Here is a 20,976-nt window from a genome sequence, read left to right as displayed (position 1 = left end):
TAGGTAAGACTTCATAACTAGGACAAAATATTTTTGTCCCAGTGGGGCTTAAACCTACGCCCCCCCCCCCCCCCCCCCACCTGCCTGAAAATTGCAGTCAAGGTAAGTTTATGGTATTGAATTGAATATTCTTCTAAAAGGAGGTACTCTATTACGTGTCCAATACCTTAAGTTGTCCAATACCTTATTATCTGTATAATAAGTATTGTTGTTATTGAATTAGAAATTTAAAGACCTTTACAATATATAAAATTTTGAAGATTTTAGCAAGCAAAATTCATCAAGCACTATACATTGGGTTGGTGCAAATAATGCAATAACATACTCTAAATATTGAACCAACATTTACGTAAATTTAGTAACTAAAAGATTTGTTCAACAGTTGAAGAAACATGTCCAGCTGGATGGATCTTGAACAGTGTTAGTTGTTATTTCTTTAGTTCAACACAGATGACCTGGACAGAAGCTGATGTGAGTTCATAATTCATTATATACATTGTGATAGTTTCAGCGATTTCTTATTAACGTTAAATTACGTGATGAATAATTATTAGCCCAGCGTTGTTGTGACCATCAAAATTTAGGGGTGGGATGCGTGGGACACTTAGAATTGCTTTTTCCCTCCATCCGTTCTTTCTTTCAGTCTGAATTCTTGCTATGCATATCTCAAAACGTATCTTAAGCAGAATCGTTGTACTTCACATTATTGTCATTCAGCTGTTATTTTATTTGTAATTTCACACAACCTGACCAGAGTAATGGTTATCGACTTCGTCAAAATTTTGCATAAGGGCCTAAAAGATTGTGTTAAATGTATCTCAAGAAGTGTTTTACCTAGCATTATAAAACATTAATGGAATATTTAACAGTATGTGGAGTAATACATATGGGCTTTGTTGGAGATTATATATTTTTTACAAAATATGCATATTTCAAAACGTATTAGAAGCAGAATCGTTGTACTTTACATAATTGTCATTCAACATGTGAAGTTGTAGTCCTGATATTTTACATTGAATTTCATACACCCTAACCAGAGTTATGGCTATTGACTTCTTTATAATTTTGCATAAGGACCTAAAATTGTGTCAAATATATCTCAAGAGTTTTGCCTAGCATTATGAAAAATTATTATTTGAATGTTGAACAGTATGTGAAGTAATACACCTGGGATTTTGTTGGAGACTTCACCAGACCTGAGTTCTGGACCTTTACCTATTAAAAACTATGCATAAAAGGGCATAAAATTTAATGTCACACATATTTTAAAACATATCTGACCTATAGTAATCAAACATAACAGTTTGATTCATTCAGTTTGTGGAGTTGTAGGCATAAGATTATTGTTTTGCTCATCAGAGTTTCTGTACTTTATTCAATCAAAGATATGCATAATGAGCTTACAAGCTTTTGTCGCTTTCAAGTCTTTAACAACAAAGAGGATAAAATTGTTATGTAGCATGTGAAATTGTGCACCTTGTGATCTGTTTGGAATTTTACTCACGTTCCTTGACTTTCAAATGATCTTTCTCCAGACTTCATTAGTGAAAAAATAAACAAGTTAAATGTCTTAAGGTTGGTGTTGCACATGAATTTGTGCATCTGAATTCTACTCACCCTGGCGTCGGCGTCTGAGTCATACTTTGATTAAAGTTTTGCATGCAAGTGAATTTAAAGGTATTATATAAAGGCATATAGCTTTGAAAATTGTTCTTTTTTAATTTTCTTGGTCAATAGCCAACCTCACTGGGTCAAGTCCCGTAACCCTGCATGTAAACTTGATAAATTATGCACCAATTTTGACTTTGAAATCGTGTTTAAGATTTTCATGCAAGTTACTACCTGCAAAACTAACGCAGATATTAAATTGAAACTTCTTATCTGTCGTCGGGGTTATAAAAGTAGGAGATAACATCAGGTCTCCTAACTCTGACATGCATTTTTGTACAAAACAAATTCATGCCCCCCTTTAGACTGAGAAACTCCTAGTTAAAGTTGTATATGCAAGTACATACAGCTATTATTTAAATACATATTACTTTGAAACTTATTTTTTCCTTTTCAAGGTCAATAACCAAACCAAATTTTTCTTGTGCAGCATCTCTGACCGCAAATAACACTAAGTAAATGCCTACCTTCTAGTCCTTTTCTTATCAACACGATATGTTCTAATAAAACTTTTCAATGTGTGATGACATCTGTCTAAGTACCTCGACCATTTGGATGATAGGCTAAAGATTTGTATTGTTGTATACTTAAGCTATGTTGGTCAGACTGTACAGATTTTTGGAGACAAAGAAATGTGAAAATCTTGGTTACGGTCATGACAAAGGATTTACCCTTAGTATTTCTTAAAGATATAGCTTCAGGAAATCTTGTTAAAGCACACATAAATGTCAAAAGATAATGGTTAATTGCAGAAAAGAGATTACACAAAGAGATCAAAAGTCCGGAATTTCCTGTTCAACTGAATCAGGGTTTAGATCCAGTCAAGTTATGTCAGTTGCAAGTGGATTTAACATTATCTTATATGATTTCCTAACAGTAAATGAACACCTTTAAATGGTAAATCATGTCTAACACCAAAAGTCACAGATACTAATCTACACATTTTGCAATACGAATTTCTTATGCGTCTCAACAGTTGCCTGAAAATAAATACCTCTTTATCTGTAAGCTGGCACCCAGTAACCTGTGTGACTTCTGCTGCATGAATACAGAAACAATTGAACACATAATATAGGAATGGCCCAAAGTACACGCCTTAAGGAACAATATGCAAAATCTATTGACTAGGTTACTAACGGAATTGACGTGAAACTGAATACCAAAGATGTGTTTCGGTGTAACGCATAACAATAAGAAAAATGTACAAAAACATTCCAATTTTCGACTGCTTTGTACAATACTTGAAAACTAGGATAGAAATTGAAAGAGAATCCGCACTGATGCAAAACAAGTGAGATAGACATAAAGGAAAATGGTCAAAGTTCCATGAATGTAATAATATAATAACTAGCTCAGTAAACTAAATTTTTCAATCCCTATAACTCTCATACACATATTGATTACTTACAACTGAATCCAGGAAATGATCATCCCCTATTTCTCATTTTATTATTGTTTTTTTTTTATTGATAAAAATGAAATTTCTCAAGTGACATAACTGTTGTTTCTTTTCTTTTTCCTTCCCGTTTATTTATTCCTTGCATTCCCAAAATCTTAATAATGCACAGTATTCGTATTGAAACTGATGTGACTTTAATATGAAACATGTTAAGTTTATGTTTGACTCTGTATATCATAAACATTGTGTTTGCAATCGTATGTCATATGTATGTTATACAAAATAACAAAACAACAAGAAAAGAAAAGAAACGGGGATACCCAGCGGGGCCTCAAAAACAAAAATCATAGTCACAACGCCAGTTACCAAATTTAAGGTTGAAAAAATATTATGTAGGGGTACAGAAACAATACCACACTGAAACCCTTGAATCACAACATTTGTACCAGAAGAAGTCTTCTCAGGAAAAGCAGGATATATGGATGAATAAGAGATTAAAAAGCTAAAGTATCCCTTAGGATTTTGATAGGAGTAGATAAGTGTATCAGATATAAATGGCTCATAATCTACCACGATAGAAGCAGAATTGGTGTCTTTGTCCTCATCAACAGTATTAATAAGTGTACAGTACTGGGCTTTAGATTTCAGAGAGGTAAGTCCTGTAGGTGTTGCCTCATTTCTTCCCAGCTTTCTCTTTAGAGCCCTGCTTCCTCTTTAGAGGGAAGCATTCAAAATGTGTATAGGGTTCCAGCAAAAGCTGCAAGAAGATAAAGACCTTTCGGCAGGTTTATTGTTAGTAAGTTTGGATTTGATAATTTTGTGTATTAGAATTATTACCAGATGAGAACCTAAAATCATTTTGTAAAAATTAGGATTGCTTGTTGAAAATACTGGGTCTTCTTAATTTTCAACCTGATTTTATCCAAGAAAGCTTTTACATAGGTGCCAAAGCAATTTTTTTTTCAGTTAACACATTTGCTGCCACAGCTTATCGTAGTGAGTTCCTGCCTTCTTTGATGGGCACCATCTATCAAATAGCTGCTCTCTAACTTGTAAAAATTCAACATGGGTCCAGTCAGAATCCTTTCTACAATTTCGAAATCTTTGGCTTTGCTCAGGGACAACCCTTTGGCCTTTGAAGATTATATCTTTGACATTATCCAAGTTTGAACTTTGTTTTACAGAGGGATCATTTGTCACTTATAGTGCCAGCTCTTGTTTAACTCTATATCCCCTTCCTCTCCTCTCCTTCTTTTCCTTTAATATTCCAATTTCAACTGCATTTTCTTAGTTTAGATCAGACTGAGTTCCTACAGTAAATGACTCAGCGGATGAATAAAAAGTGTCTCCATCCATGAAATATTTAACAATAATCTTAATGTTTTGCTCAAGTTTTGGTGACTTTACTTCAGACAAGTTATTATGCCTAGCAAGTAGAAGTAAATCCAAGAAGATTTCATAGTTAATTGTAACATTTCCTGGGTTGGCTCAGCAACAAACTATTCAATATCAAACAACATTTTGATAGCTGCTGGTATGAATACTGTACCAAAACATGATGAAGACGATTGTTATACAGATTAATTGATATAATTCAGCTGAAAAGTTCCAAAATATGAATTCAAAAGTATAGCAATTAATATCTGATTCCTGACAAGACCCCTAGTTTTTGTTACGCCAAAGGATAGCAATTGCTCGTAACAGAAGAATAAACCAGCAACTATTAACAAATGTTAAATATCCAAACTGTTGATATTTTTCATTTAGAAATACAAAAATTCTTAAGTAAAATATTACTTGAGGTTCTACCATATCATCGGAATGCTTGTTATTTAAAGTATCATGGAAGGTTCCAGAACATTCAAGTACAACCAATAATAAAAGAATTTTTCTACTAAAAAAAAACAACAACAAAAAAACACGAAAAACAATCAAGACTTTGAAAATAATTGTAATACCCTGTTTATCAGTACTGCGGTAGAACATTCTTGAATACCATAGAAACTAAACAAAAAATGGACATGTCTCTTAGCTAGGTCAGTATTTTATGATACAGTCTGGAACAACTAATTAACTTGATGTTATTAACAAAGTAAAGGGCGAGTAACATATACATAACAGTTTTTTTTTCTGGGAACTGTCAAATAAATGCTAAGTTTACTTATCTGATTTTCACATGTTATCGGATCTATAACTTGATATGGAACATTTTTTATTTTTGCACAGTTTGACTGCAATGCCAGAGGTGGATACCTGATGGAGGTTAATAGTGTAAACGAAAACATGTTTTTATATTATTCAGGTAGGAAACAATTTAATTGCTTTGTTTAAATTAGTATGTAGTGTGAGTTGTTTCTTTTTTTTTACCTGGCGGGGCGGAACTAATCTCTCTTTGGCTTATGCATAATGGTAATCTCAAAACACGAGCAAAATAGGTAAAGCTATAGTGGTTACCATATAAGGTAGATGGTCAGTGAATAAGAAACCATGTTCCCGAATATACTGCATATCCTGCATAGTAATGCAGTGGACCGCCGCATTACCTTACTTAACTACAGGAAAAAATTATTATGGAAATGTACCAAAAAAGTAAGTGTAAAACAAAGGGATACTTAACTGTTAAATAAGGACATGCATTGAGTTAGTGAGTATCCCATTCATTTTATTGTCCCCGAAGGTGGGCATATTAAAATCGCACTGTCCGTCCGTCAGAAAGTCCGTGCGTACGTGTAAATTCTCTTCTGGGCTACTTTTTATAAATGTTCGCTTTAAGTGTCGTGCACACGACCTAGGCCCTTAGCTCCAACATCAAGGTCACACTTTGACGTCAAAAGTTAGAAAAGGGTTGGTTTCATTCCTGGTCAATAACTCTGCCACTTCAAAGGGATTTTAAAATAACTTAGCTTAAATGTTCATCATAATTAGATACGTGTCAAGCACAAGCTCTAAGGTCAATGTCACACTTAAAGGTTAAGGGTTAACATGGTCTGTTTCATGTCCGGTTCCATAAAGGAATTTTAAAATAACTAAGCATGAAAGTTCACTATAATGAGACGATGTGCAAGACCCTAACCACTTGTCCCAAGGTCAAGGTCACACTTAGAAGTCAAATACAGGGTCTTTTTCTTGACGGTTCATAACTTTTATTTATAAAGGGGCATTACTTTGCATAATTTTCCCCATTATATGAGCAAGATCCAGACCCCTAAGGTCGAGGTCACTCTTAGAGGTTAAAGGTGACATAGTCTGCTTCTTGTCCCGTCCATAACTCGATGAAAGGATTTTAAAATTATTTGGCATAAATGCTCGGCGACATTTGTCACTAATAGTGACAGCTAAAAGTGACAGCTTTTGTTTGATCTCCTGATGAATGTAAAGTGTAAGAAGTCATGGTTGAAAATTTAAAATATCATTCTCATCCATCAGATGTTTGTCACTTTAGAAGATATCAAAAAATATGATACTGCGAAACTATCTAATGTATGTGGCAATCTCTGCTACAGACTAATCGGATAAAACAGTAGGCAATGTTCTTCAAGGAATTTTAAAATAACGTCATTCGTCAGGAAACAAAAGCCGCAAGAAAGCAGAATGCATCGACACTTTTCCCTAAATATATAGAGTGGTAAATTTAAAGAAAGTGCTGGTCCGATTTCCGACAAATCCACACAAATATTTCCTTGTCACAATTATTTAAAGGTGAAAATCCAGGCCAGTAGGTCAAATCATTGGAAAGCCAGATTAAAACTATATGTGCCATATTTTTATCTGATCTTCATAAAATATTTTAGAATGTTTATCTCTATGAAATCGATGTAAAATTTGAATCTATGTTATCTAGTAAAGATCAAGAACTATGTTAGAAGATCAGAACATTGATAAGCCTTGTTTAAACTCTATAAAGGCAACATTTTCTACCTGATTTTCTAACTGATCCTTGTGGAATCTAGTCAGAATCTAAGTCAAGTCATCTGTGATCAAAACTAGGTCACTAGATCAAATTATAGAATATAACACTGAGAAGCTACATTTTCTGTCTTGTATGTTCTCTGTCATAATATCTGTCTTTATGAAACGTAAAGACTTGACGATACTAGTAGAAAAACTTTCAGCTTGTCTTAAAAACTTTCCAACAAATAGTCCTTCTGCGACTCTGTACCAAAATTATACATATTATTCCGATCAATTTGTCACAAAACGTGGCCGCTAGAGGATATGCATGGTCACTTTTCTCTATGTGTAAATGCTGCATGCTTTAAAAATCTCCTTGTGTGAAACTACTTGCCCAATAACTCATGGACACCAACGTACATGATCGCTTTAACGTGTATGTATAAAGTGAACAGTTTAAAACCCAATTTTAGAGTAATTTTACTGAAATGGTCCTTTGTGACCCTGTTAAATAATATGTTAATTTATGTCTATTCATCAAAAGAAAAAAGGCAAAGGTAGATTTTTCGGAAGCAGAGTGCACCCCAAACACCTAAAGCGTCATACTTCGTAAAGTAGGCTAAACAAAAAGCTGTAACGGAAAATATTGTAGACGGGTTGCTGAAAGAAATCCAATAAGTACATTTTAATCGAATTTGCTCAATTGTTTATGTTCGGTTTAACGTCGCACCAACAAAGTTAAGGGTGATTTTATCATGAGTTCCAACTTTCATGGTGGAGGAAGACCCCAGGTGCCGCTCTGTGCATTGTTTCATCACGGCGGGCAAGTAGGGTGCACCGCCGACAACCCGTAAGCCAGCTGGATGGCTTCCTTACATAAGAATTTTAAGTCCAGAGACTTGAACCCACATCGGTGAGGGGCAAGTGGTTTAATATTTTACCATTCGGCTACGGAAACCCCTCGCACAGGCTTGGAAATCCCTTGAAAATGAAAGAGTAGTTTGAAAAGATCAGACCTTAAAAATGGGTTCCGTCTTGAAAGTACTTGAGAACCATTGATTTTCAATAGTTCTTGTAAAATAATGCAGACCGGCGACTTGGAGTGCTGAGAAAAGAAGCGGTGGACGTGAGAAATCCGTGTTTTGCGATCCTGGTACATAATCGTCGAGTACGAAAGTTCGTACTGTTTGATAAATGTTATTTCCCTTGCTTGTTTGAAAAAAGCCTGAAAACTTGTTTTTGTTTGTTTATTTGTTTTGTTTTTTCTGTTGTTGTTTTTTTAGCATGTTTATGGTTTATCAGAATGGTAAAGTGTATTTTTAATCGGTAATGGTCCAAAACATGTCACTTGGTGAGGCAATGCGAAGAAAAATTCAAATCATATTGCCGATCCTGCAGTAATAGTAACCTGGAACAACTGATACGGGGACTGGAAACCGGCATTTATCTTATCTGATGCTGTCGTGCAATCGAAGCGTATGCCTCAGGTTATTCTGCTATTACTCAAACACTTGCGCCTTACAGTTTAACTCGTCCGTTCAGTGAAAATCTGGGAAAGCATTTGTTGATTTTTTTGTTGAAAACAAAAGTTCTGCCATGAAATTATTGCCTGCATCTGTTTTTAAATGGAAAATATCTACATTAATGTTACTTTTCGCCCTGTGAAAATGGCTAAATCTAGACTTGTTTTACCCAGAGAGAAAGATGTCGTTTTTTACATGATATTTGCCTTGTTGATTTAGAGTATTTAGAATAAAAAAATTAGGACATATTTTAATAAAAATAGCAAGTCAAAACTGTAAACTGTTGCCCGAAAATATTTGTTTATGATATTGCTCTGTTCTTCACCATTTAAATGCGTGTTAAACCTAGATGATTTTCTGCAGTTTTATCTAAAAGTTCGGAATACTAAATGTAACTTCGTTGTCGGCCTTTTTAAAAAAAAATATTGTTATTTTAATTTAAATACATTGTTTTTTTCACACATCAGTTTTAAGATTAAATTTATTAAACTAATTTTTGGAGTTTAAACAACAATTTCGTTTGAAACATTCCCTACGTTCAAGAAGAATGTTTGTTTCTGTATGTAGAAATCTGACATTATAAACAATAATTGTTTATAATTATGGCTCTACAAGATTAAGAAAAGTGTCAGCTTTCTGCTATTTTCCATTTTTTTTTTATTCAAATCCACCAAAAATCGGCCCTTTGATAAAGGTTTGAAGTTACGTGGTAAAATATTTCTTCAGGGAAGTGAGCTCGAGTTAATTCATAATAATTAAGCATATCACTACATGCAATCGCATGCTGTTTTTGCTTCAGAATCCCTTTAGATCAATCTCTGATCATCTAATTATCGCCACTTAACATGTGACTGGTAAACCCTTTGAACAATAAGTGTTATAACTCGATGATTAACATGAGGTAATATGCTAATTACGCGCTAATCGATAGTGGCGAAAACAAAATATCGATCGCTAACGACTGTTCGATATTTACAGGTATGGACGACAGCATAGTACAGATAAATGTATTGATTTATACGGAGTTTCTACTCCCCGTATTAGATCTTCCTGTAGTAACTGACATTGCTGGGATCACAGGTGCTAGACAAATAATCAAATCATTTTTATGTTTTGCTGATTGACAGGAAAATAATTTATATATTGAAATTATGTGGAATTTTAAGCCGTCCTTTGCTTATTTCGTAGGAATCGACCGGAAATTCATTTTATATATACTGCCAGTATGTATGAATGGACGTTGGAAAGGACATGAATTGAAAGTCACAGCTTTTTGTGAACCTTTTCAGAATTTTATTGCTATTAGAGAGATTTCGTGAAGTAAAAAGTGGTAAAGCTTAAAAGATGTCTTAAGTGGAAAAGATTTCAGTGATTTGGTCGTTTTTTGCAGCCATGTTTTTATGCTTGCTGCCCACGTTGGACACCTTATATCTTTTTATACATATATAGGCTTATACTGCAAAATACTTGATTATGTGACCTGTTCCTGTGGCTGGAATTGTTAAAAGTGCTAAGTATCTCACGCTAAAGGTTACAAGAAAAGGAAGAGACAAGAAAGGATTAGACACTCCTAAATGAAAAATAAAATAAAACTCGTTTTTTTTACGAAAATGATATAATTTCCCTAAAACGGAAGTATTATAGATTACCACGAACACTTTCTGAGATTATGCCACTCATATTAGTGGAACAGGGAACATGACGCAAACACTTTTGATAAAATTGATACCTTGATCGCGGGATGTTCGTTTAGTGTTCACGTTTCACATGCAAATTAGATTTGCCATGAACTTCCCGTGATTAGGAGCAGTAAGCATCTTGCGAACAAAATGCTGCAATCATCCCGCGTCCTTGTTGCTGCACACATGCTGCAAGCAAATTAAGAACCATGACTACCAAACCAAACCTAGCTAGAAGCTACCAACAACATACTTTATACAGAAAAAGTGCAAAAAAAAATAACATAACATGAACTAGGAACATGAATTATTATATAAACTCAAGCAATGAGGCTGTAAAAATCCAAATTTTTAATGTCTGAACGTTTACATATCATAATATTCAGTATGCATGTTGATTTTTAAAGATAAATATGTACCTATGAGTACTGAGAAAAGTCGAGCGTGCTATCTTAGTGACAGCTCTTGTTCACTTAGTTATGGCCATTTATTAATATTTTCTTTATATGTATATGGAAAACATTTGTCCGCGCTATTTCTCGGTCCATATGTGCCAGACTTTTATCAATCCTTGTTGTTTTACCACCCCCATGCCCCGGCACAACGAAGTTGCAAGGGAGGGATACTAGTTTCAGATTGTCTGCCTGTCCGCCCGTCTGTCCTGACACAAATTCATGCTCACAAACTCTCATTATCTCCTGGCCACAATTTACTGAAAACTTCATACAAGTGATCAGTAACAACAGCAGTTGTACATGGTGCATGTTGGATTCAAAAAGCCATTTGCAGAGTTATGGGACTTAGGGGTGGCGGGTATATTCATCACCTTATACGATAGTGATAATTTTATTAGAGTTACTTTGGAAAAACCTCAATAATTTCCTCACATTTTTCATATGCTCTTAAGTATAATTAACTGATGACACTTAGTGATTACATGAGCCCTTGACCATGACATTGACCAACTGTCCTATTTTCTTCGTTCTTAAAATATTGCCATACAATTTGGACTACTTGTACAATTTTAAAGACACATCTCAAAATTGATTTTCAGTGACTTTGATTCTGACCTACTAACTTTAAGTGGCCTTGATTTTGACCTACTATCTTCCTTTAAAGGTACAGCAATGAGATTTGAAGATCTTATACAGTTATGTGCTTAATTTTTATGCATCTTTGTATATTTTCTTCATTTACAATACACAGTGCAATGTATTGTATTTTCAATACCCTTGTTCCTCTGGCAATAAGCTGCTCTCTAGGGGAATTCATCACCAGTAGTGATAGGTCTTGTTATTTACTCAATGGCAGAGCTTGTTTGGCATTTGACTCAGTGCCTAAAGATAACAGTAATTTACCAATAATAACTATCACATTTAGAGATGAAAATCTTAAGTGAATGTTGTTTTGGCATTTGACCCTGTGCCTTAAAATAACAGCAATGTAGACTGTTTACCTGTTTACAAATAACAACAAACATATTTAGAAATGAAAATCTAAAATAAATGCTGTTAAACAATAATCAAAGGCCTGAAGTGCCTGAGAGTCGGCTAATGATTGATGTACTGGTAGTATAGTCTCCCAGTTTCAGTTTGATTTTAGTTTTTTTCCAACTGAACAGAGATTTTGTTACAATAGATGAAACTGACATTCAATCGATGCCTAGTAAAACTTTGATTGACATTATACAAGTATTTAAACCCAATATATTTCTCTAAAATTGAAGAGTGGTTCGCAAAAATAAAAGTGTTGAAAGTACAAACTACAATTTTACAGCTGACACTAAGATACTGCCCATGACTATATATATTTTTCCAGTAAACATTTGCCTCCGGCTTTACCAAAACAAGCAATTATCGGCTGGTATATATTCGCACATGATAAAATTTGAATATGACAATTTATATATTGAAAAATCATAAGTTATAGTGCGGATTGTCACATACAATTTGTAACGGATGGACGAAAGAACTGTTCAGATATTTTACAGATAACTGGCCTGGCGATAACCATGTCACACGTGAGGTATTGTTCAATCATATAATAAGTGATGTGAATTTAATGGGTACTTACTTTCGCGTTTAAAGATATGTAAATGTTTCTGAGTGTCAATATATAGCGTCATGAATGTTTACACTGGGAGGAAAATTGCGCATTCGAAATTTAGGAAAGTTACTCGGACCAGCTACCAATTTCGGAAAAGATAACCGATATTAATAAATGTAGTTCTATTTCAGACCTGTTAACCCCTTAAAAACCATGTCTGTAGTCCCCAAGTCCATGCACTTTCAATTATCCATTTTGATTCATGTAGACAGACAGGCCCAGACTGGGCTAAAAAATGTTTGAGCCATTTTTACGGGGTCGGTAGCAGGGTGGGTGTGGGGATGGGTGTTGCTTCCCGCTTTGAACTGCAGTCAGATTTTGAAATGGGCATTGTGGCAGGTGGTAAAAGGGCAAATGTATCAAACTGTAAAGTGGCAATATGGGGGAGGGTGTGGGAGGATACCCCCACCAGCAAGTAGGGTTTGGGATATCACCACAAGAAATTTTTGAAAATGTAGACCCTTTAGACAACCTTTGGTGCGATTTCTAACTGAAAATTTTATGTTTCACTTTCTAAATATAACCTAGATTCTTTTTAGTATTATAATATCCAAAGTATGAATGACTGTCACTTCATATTTTTACTTTCAGGTCAAGCCTCAGGACTAGAATATAAGTCTGATATAGATTCTATGTATGTATTATAAAAATAAATTCTAGAATCATTTCTGTTACAATAATATCTATCATGTCTGTGACTTGAATGTTAAAATTTCATAACCCAGCTCGATATTAACCCAAAATATTATATCCGGATGCGATTACACTTTTCTTTATACCGCCAAAATCTCCAGTGTCAACAATGTGTTTTACAAATTGTGATGACACGAAGACAGTTTAGCAGCAATTGGCACTATCTGGCATTGAAGTTTACGGTGATATTACCCCTTATTTAAATCATTTCATCAAAAAAATGTTTCGTTTCGTCAAAGCAGTCTAACATAGACGATGTACTTTCGATTTCAAAAACTACAAGAAAATACAATTTAATGTTTCGCCGATTTAAGAAATAAAATCACTTTTAAAATCAGTAGTAATTAAGGTGGAATGCGCCTACTTTGAAGTTGTTAGGTTCCGTTTCGAAATTTTGTTTTTAATAAAAATTCAGCATATTTCTCATAGAATGCGTATTTTACTTTTTTGATATTTCTGTAACTTTTTTCTCTACAAACCTTCAAACACGACCATTGACGTCCATTTTTGATGAACCATAATTTCACGTCCGTCAGACTTTTTTCTTCAATCCTTCTGTTCAGTCAACAAGTATCGATTTGCTTGTTTCTCATCATATTTTCATTTAAAAATGCCTTTGAAATGGTGTATAATTTTTGGAGATCATTTTAACGTTGGAGCCTATATTTACGTTAAAGTGACATCAGAGCGACAAATATGACGTTTAGTTTTGAATAAAAAGTTTGCGTAATCTTGTCTCATGTAAAACCCAAACGATAGACTTTGACAAAAAACTAACATGATTATAAAATCTTTATTTTCTGTCGATTGAAGGGGAAAAAGTGTGAGGTCACCGAATTCATTTTCGCGTAAAATTACGTTACGCTACCCCTACCCCCAAACAACAGCATAGCTTAGTTTGGCTGTCTTTCCCGATATATCTCTTTTCAAATCTTAATATTTTACATTCTCATTCATCAGTTATTCACTACAGGCGTGAAACGAATCATGGAACGTGAGAAAAAGAAATTTCCTTTCAAAAGAGGTCCTTATAATTGTAAAATTGGCGACTTTATTGAGAAATGGTTTGAATGCAGAATGTATTACATACGCCAATAAGACAACTTTGATTAAATTACTGATCATGTTAATTTTGAAAGTCGCTTTAAATATAATTTCTATATGATAAAACTTTTTTTTTAAATATTTCTTATTCAAACTACCAATAAACACGTTTTCCGTTGTAAAACACTGCTAACATGAAGAATATTTGCATATGCAATAGTGTTTATTGTTCGGAGTTTTCACACTTGAAACACAAACAGAAAGCATCATTATTTAAGAAATAATAAGTTCCCAAACGTGGTTTATCGTAGAATAACCCGAGTTTTGAGCTCTTATGCGTAAGAATATATCACGAAGGCCGTAGGCCTGAGTGATATATTGTTTCGCATAAGAACGAAAAATTCGGGTTATTCTATGATAAATCACACTTGGGAACTTATTATTTCGATTCTAACACGACGTATTAGTATCAACAGTGTTAGAAAAAAAAACTACTTTTTACGACCGCGCTACGCACCTAGATCGGATGACGTCATTGCACGCGAGTGGTATATTGCAGAATAACCCGAGATAGATTTTGCTCTACATGTATGTAGGTTATTTCACGGGAGGGGAGGGGATCCAACATATGTATTCCCAAATGGGCACCGCTTAAATTCATATGTTGTGCTTCCGGTAGTATATATGTGGTAAAAATTTCGCAGAAAAACAGGTGAGGTTTTTATTTGTGATTGAATTTTGCGGAAATGACATTGTTTTGCCAAAAAATCGCGATGCAGTGCAACCGAGTATACATTACCTAGCACGTAAAAGCGTGTACCTTACCTGTATTTGTAGAAATGGCAGAGAAAAACTTATCCTCCGTGAAGCGGTATGACTGAAAATTAGCAACATTTTTATCAACAGATAGAAATATGTTGTAATTGCCCTGCGCTTGCTTAAATTTTGCCCTCGAAACCTTCCGTATGCAAAACCCCATCCAGAAAAAGAAGATTATGGTGATCACTTTGCTAGAAAAATGTTTTTGGGGAAAAACCAAATGGGATACATATGTTGTGCATGGGCTACATATGTGGTGCATTAGACTTTTTAGAACTCCACAGATCTTGAGCTTAAATGGTACCTGGATAAAGAAACGAACTGGAAATACTTGCCAAGTATATGTCACATTATTTCAAAAATTATATACATGTAAATTAAAGGGATAAGATATTAGAAACGAGCACAGCTTTAAGCTTACATATGACGCTGTAGAACATTTCCACAAAGGAGTCAACGCATCTCTCCTAAATCCGAAGGCGTGTTGCTGTGTGTGTTGACCTGTGAATGTCGCAAATATGCATGTATAGTTTGGTGTGTAATATATTAGCTGCCGATACGGTCTGCGTAATTATATGTTATTGAACCTAGTGTTCTTTTCGTGTTTGTTTTACTCGTTCATGTGCACCGCTATATATATCTTCGGCGGTATTTTGCATCGTTAACTGTGGAAATTGTCTGTCTTTGAATCATGTACGTGAACTGAGTTATAGAGCCAAATATCTGTGTCTCGGGCAACGGACTCGAAAATAAAATGTTATAAATACTTTAGGGTCTCGGATTTCAGTTCAGGAGGTAATTTTGGTTTGCCCGATACAGAACTATTAGCCCCTGCCGCTCAAACACATAAGATATTGTGGACCTGGCACTTACTTGTGTTGAATTACACAGTAACTTCGCAAGCTAGACCTATATAGTTTGTGGCAATATAGGAGGGAGGATATACTGCAAGGTACTCGGTCAAAAATTGTGTGAATATAACTGAGCATGGTCATTAAATTATGAAATATGTCCTGGGCCCTTAATTTGATTAAGTTACCTACCAGACGCAGCTATGTTCTGATTATATGACCGAGTACCTTGCAGTATATCCTCCCTCCTATATTTCCACAAACTATGATAGGCTAGCTAGAATGTGGAGTTGCGGTATACATGTAACAACATAGTTTTACACAAGTAAGTGCCAGGTCCATAATATCATATGTACATGTAGTGGAGAGGCTGGGCCAGTAGTTCTGTATCGGGCAAACCAAAATACCTCCTGAAACACCCTGACCGTAAAGTATTTATTACATTTTATTTTTGAGTTCGTTGCCCGAGACACATAATTTGCTCTATAACTCAGTTCGCGGACAGACAAATTCCACAGTTAAAGATGCAAAATACCACCGAAGATATATATAAAGGCGCACATGAACGGGTAAAGCAAACATGAAAAGAACACTAGATTCAAGAACATATAATTACGCAGACCGTATCAACAACTAATGTACTATACACCAAACTATACATGCATATTTCCGACATTCACAGGTCAACACACATAAGCAACACATTAACGCCTTCGGATTCAGGAGAGATGCGTTGACTCCTAAGGGAAAATGTTCTACAACATCTAATATAAGCTTAAAGCTGTGCTCGTTTATAAGTTATCCCTTTCATTCACATGTATATAATTTTTGGACTGATTATTATTATTATTATTTACCAGATTTTTATAGCGCTCTTTTCATCTATAAAATAAACGTTCAAAAGTGCTGTACAAACTACATATCACAGAATGATATGGACATACAATACAACACAAAAAATAAATCAACAATAAAAGGTATTTAGCCTGAATCAGGTTTTACTCTACATTTTAATTGTCCTGAATATTTTTTAAAGAACAATTAACAATAGGAAATAATTTCCATTGCAAAGCTTGTTTTCCAGTGCAAAGTGAGTTGTTTCAATAAATCTTGAAGAAAAAGTGTGTTTTCAATGATCGTTTGAAAGCATCCAAGCTTTTAGCGTCTCTAATGGTAACCGGAAGAGCATTCCATAACTTCGGTGCAGCTGATGAAAAACTACGATCACCGTACCTCACAGTTTTGCTTTTTGGAACAACTAGTTGTTTTGAGTTGTTCTTGGATCTCAAATTTCTTGCTGGTTGATAGACTTCCAGCAAGTCTTTAACATAGACCGGTGATTGGTCATGCAATGCTTTGTATGTGTGAACTAGAATCTTAAAGTCCACTCTATGAGTAACTGGTATCCAATGCAGTTCTTTTAATACCGGCGTAATGTGATCATAACGCGATATTCTCGTTATAATTCGAGCTGCAGTGCTCTGAAGACTTTGAAGTCTATTCAGCAAGACCTTCGGAACACCATACAAGAGCGTATTGCAATAATCAAGGCGTGAAGTGACGAGTGAATTTACTAGAGATTTTGTAGCATCTGTATTAAGATATTTCCTGATGTGGCCTATTTGACGTAGCTGTCCGTACCCTGATCTACAAACTGAGTTTATATGTTTTTCAATGCTCATTTTGGAGTCTAGAAAAGCACCAAGACTCCTTACACATTTAGATGGTTTAATGTTCTCTTCTCCAATTTTCTCAGTAACCGATTCAATATGTTTTTCGTTTCTTTGAGAGGTAAATACAATGACTTCAGTTTTATCGGCATTGATTTTCAACATGTTGCTGTTCATCCAAGATACGATTTCTAAGAGGCAGTTTTCAACACAGCGTAAAGCATCCTTTTGAGAGACCGGATTTGTTGGCTTGAAAGATAAATAAAGCTGCCCATCGTCGGCGTAAAAATGATGATTTAGTCCATGTTTCTTGCATATTGTACCAACTGGTTTAGTGTACATTGTGAAAAATTTTGGTCCGAGAACGGACCCCTGTGGGACACTGTATGTCATTTGCACCGGTTTTGACAATTCATTATCTATGGTCACTGTTTGGTAGCGGTCGCTCAGATATGAAGCTATCCATTCAAGTAATTTCCCTGCGATACCAAAGTGGTCGTGGAGGCGGTGCAATAGTGTCTTGTGGTCGATGGTATCGAAAGCAGCCGAAAGGTCAAGCATCACTAGCATTGTTACATCATTTTGGTCATTTTGAACCTTCAGTAATGCAGTCTCAGTGGAGTGAAATTTTCTGTATGCAGACTGGTGTTCTTCGTGGAGACTGTTCAATGACAAGTGGCTTTCCAAACGAGCATCGACTACCTTTTCAAGTATTTTAGACACGTACGGTAAATTAGATACAGGTCTGTAGTTCTTCAGAACATTTGCATCTAGATCTGACTTTTTGATGAGTGGTCTGATCAACGAACTTTTGAAGTATTTCGGTACATATGCTTTTTCCAAAGAATAATTGATTATTTTAGTGATGTGACATATACTTGGCACGTATTTCCTGTTCGTTTCTTTATCCAGGTACCATTTAAGCTCAAGATTTGTGGAGTTCTAAAAAAATCTAATGCACCACATATGTAGCCCATGCCCAGCATATGTATCCCATTCGGTTTTTCGCCCAAAAATATTTTTCTAGCAAAGTGATCGGCAAAATTTTTTTTTCTGGATGGGGTTTTGCATACAGAAGGTTGCGAGGGCAAAATTAAGCAGGCGCAGGGCATCTAAACAACATATTTCCACCTGTTGATAAAAATGTTGCTATTTTTCAGTTATACCGCTTCACGGGGGATACGTTTTTCTCCGTCATTTCTACAAATACAGGTAAGGTACATGCACTTACATGCTAGGTAATGTATACTCGGCTGCACTGCATCGCAATTTTTTTGCAAAACAATGTCATTTTCACAATATTCAATCACAAATAAAAATCCCACGTATTTTTCTGCGAAATGTTTACCACGTATGTACTACCGGAAGCACAACATATGATTTTAAGCGGTGCCCATTTGGGAATACATATGTTGGATCCCCTCCCGTGTATTTGCTGGTCGTGTTAGAATGTACAATATCACTGATCAATATTATACAACAGGTTCATTATTCTAAAGGTTGTGATTTCAGACATATGACCCTTGACTCAACCGCCCCTCCAAGGGAGTAAAGGTTGTTTGTATCTTGTTTTTCATAATATTATCCCTAACCCTCCCTAAGTACGCACACACGCACGCACATTCCGAGGTCTTACATTTTTACTATTTCGTTTCTTACTTCACCACCCTAGTAACCTCTGACCATGAGATAAGTTACCATGGGCTTACCCGGTAAATTACCCGCTCCACGCATATGTTCGCATAATTTGATGGTGGAATTTGGTTTTTACGGGTCAGACTTAATTTTTCATTATTTTGAAATTTGATACCACAGACGCTCTTGGAAATAAATCATAACTTCTACAAGTTCAGTCGTCATGATATAGGAGAGGTTTCGTTGAGTTACAGCGAGTGTCAGTCACAACCGCTGCTTACTTTCTTTCTTTCTTTTACCATATCCGCTTAGCTCAGTAGGAGCGCAGGATCTATGGATGGCGAGTTCGGTCCCTGGGTAGGGCATAACGATTTGATAGAAGGCACCTGTCCGAAATCATTCGTCCTCCACCTCTGATTTATGTGGTGAAGATAGAAAGTATTTGTTGGAAATACACGAACACTGGTTAGGTTAACTTACCGCAGTAACGTAGAAAAACAGAGCTAAAATATTCTTTCTTTTTTTTTGTCATTGAATGTTTTCTTTACTCGTATTTCTTATGTTTCAAATATTAGGAAACAGTATTATGTATGGAATATGTTTCTATTATGTGTCTATGAATACAAGGATAACATTTGTACACACATCTCAGGAGAGCTAAAACCTCTTTGCAAAGGATGGTGTTACATAAAGGCTTTCTAAATTTTAAAAAAATTGTATTAGCACTTTTTTCCGAGTTATGTGTTATGTTAAACTGAATATTTCTCATTTTCACCTACGTTTTACTTTTTTCGTATTGTGCCGAGGTTGGCCAGGTTCTGTTTACCCCAATATTATTTTCTGAAGACTGGTTGTTGTTCGAATCTGCTTCATTAAGAATACACCTATATTAGCTATATTATTAAGATATTTATGACATATATTTATAATGAAGTCCTATATTTGTTTGCCTCAGTTCTATTAGATGCATAAAATTCGTTATGTAACAATTTTTTACGCAAAGATAATACGTCACGGAAATAGCGGCCTGTGATGGAATTCTATACTGGTACTTGTTAATATTAAAAGGTTAAGATAATTCAAATAAAGGATTTTTCGTATATTCTGTCGTGTTTTTTTTTAACTTTATTTTTGTAAATGTTAACAATTTAATGTGCACCAATACATTAGTTTTCATGTATTATTATTAACCTGCGAGATAAATCATTTCACTTGTAACGTTGAATTAACGTTGAATTAAATCATTAATAGTTGTAAAGGCCTCTTTTGAATAAATTCTACTTAAATAGGTTAAAGATGAGTTTGTCTTGACCACGAGAATAAGAAAATCCATTGATTTACGCCTTTTATATATCTGGGGTAGATGTAGAGTAAAGTAATTCAGCGCAAAGGGTAACGGGGTGTTGATTTTGTCGCATTCTCATATATCAAATATAATATAATCATTAAAATCTGAGTTTTACATGTAAGAACCGTGGCGTTCTGAATATTATATTTTATCTATTGTTTTATTCATGGCGCCATATGTGACATTTGGCGTCAATATGTACGTGACGTCTAGTATACGTTTGACGTCGTTTCCGCCCGTTAGTTTTGTTATAATTTAAACATGAGTTAAACAGCTTGGATGAAATTTACTTTGTTAAAGTAAATTTATTTGAGATACTAAAGTTAATTTAATTATTTATCATTAAGTAAATATTGTTATTATTTAAAACATCCATTTTTGCAGTAAAGAATTGATTTAATATTTTTATTAAATGCAATTTTTGAATGTTTGTATGAATGTTGTTTTGTATAAATTTCTTGTACGTTTGTTTGAATATCTGTTTTTAAATTTATTGTAGAGAATCGGCATTTACGGCATTAACGGCATTTACGGCATTTATGGGGATACACATGATTGTCAGAAAATAAATGATAGAAGAAGCCGCATATCTCGCTTGTGTATGAGTAAGAATCCCGAGTCGCTTACAATTCTCAACTCGTATCCTGAAA

At 34.8% G+C, this 20,976-nt stretch overlaps 1 protein-coding gene across 3 annotated transcripts in view; it reads left to right on the top strand.

Annotated features, from left to right (window-relative positions):
• Nucleotides 1-20,974, top strand: part of LOC123529007 (versican core protein-like) — a 43,826-nt gene extending 22,852 nt beyond the window's left edge. Inside the window, exons 4-7 of one of the 3 annotated variants that reach the window (XM_053521421.1) lie at nucleotides 383-471; nucleotides 5,294-5,369; nucleotides 12,858-12,900; nucleotides 20,826-20,974. In XM_053521421.1, coding sequence (XP_053377396.1) covers nucleotides 383-471; nucleotides 5,294-5,369; nucleotides 12,858-12,900; nucleotides 20,826-20,895 — 278 coding nt within the window. In that variant the 3' untranslated portion in view covers nucleotides 20,896-20,974. Of the gene's footprint in view, nucleotides 1-382; nucleotides 472-5,293; nucleotides 5,370-12,857; nucleotides 12,901-20,825 lie in introns of those variants that run through there. The other 2 variants (XM_053521420.1, XR_006682067.2) reach the window with 2 other exon arrangements.
• The last annotated feature ends 2 nt before the right edge of the window (nucleotides 20,975-20,976 follow it).

This window comes from Mercenaria mercenaria, chromosome 13 (assembly GCF_021730395.1).
Source record: "Mercenaria mercenaria strain notata chromosome 13, MADL_Memer_1, whole genome shotgun sequence".
Taxonomy (NCBI): Eukaryota; Metazoa; Mollusca; class Bivalvia; order Venerida; family Veneridae; genus Mercenaria; species Mercenaria mercenaria.
The sequence above is the reverse complement of the archived record's forward strand: the minus strand, read 5'-3'. Positions and strand labels throughout refer to the sequence as shown.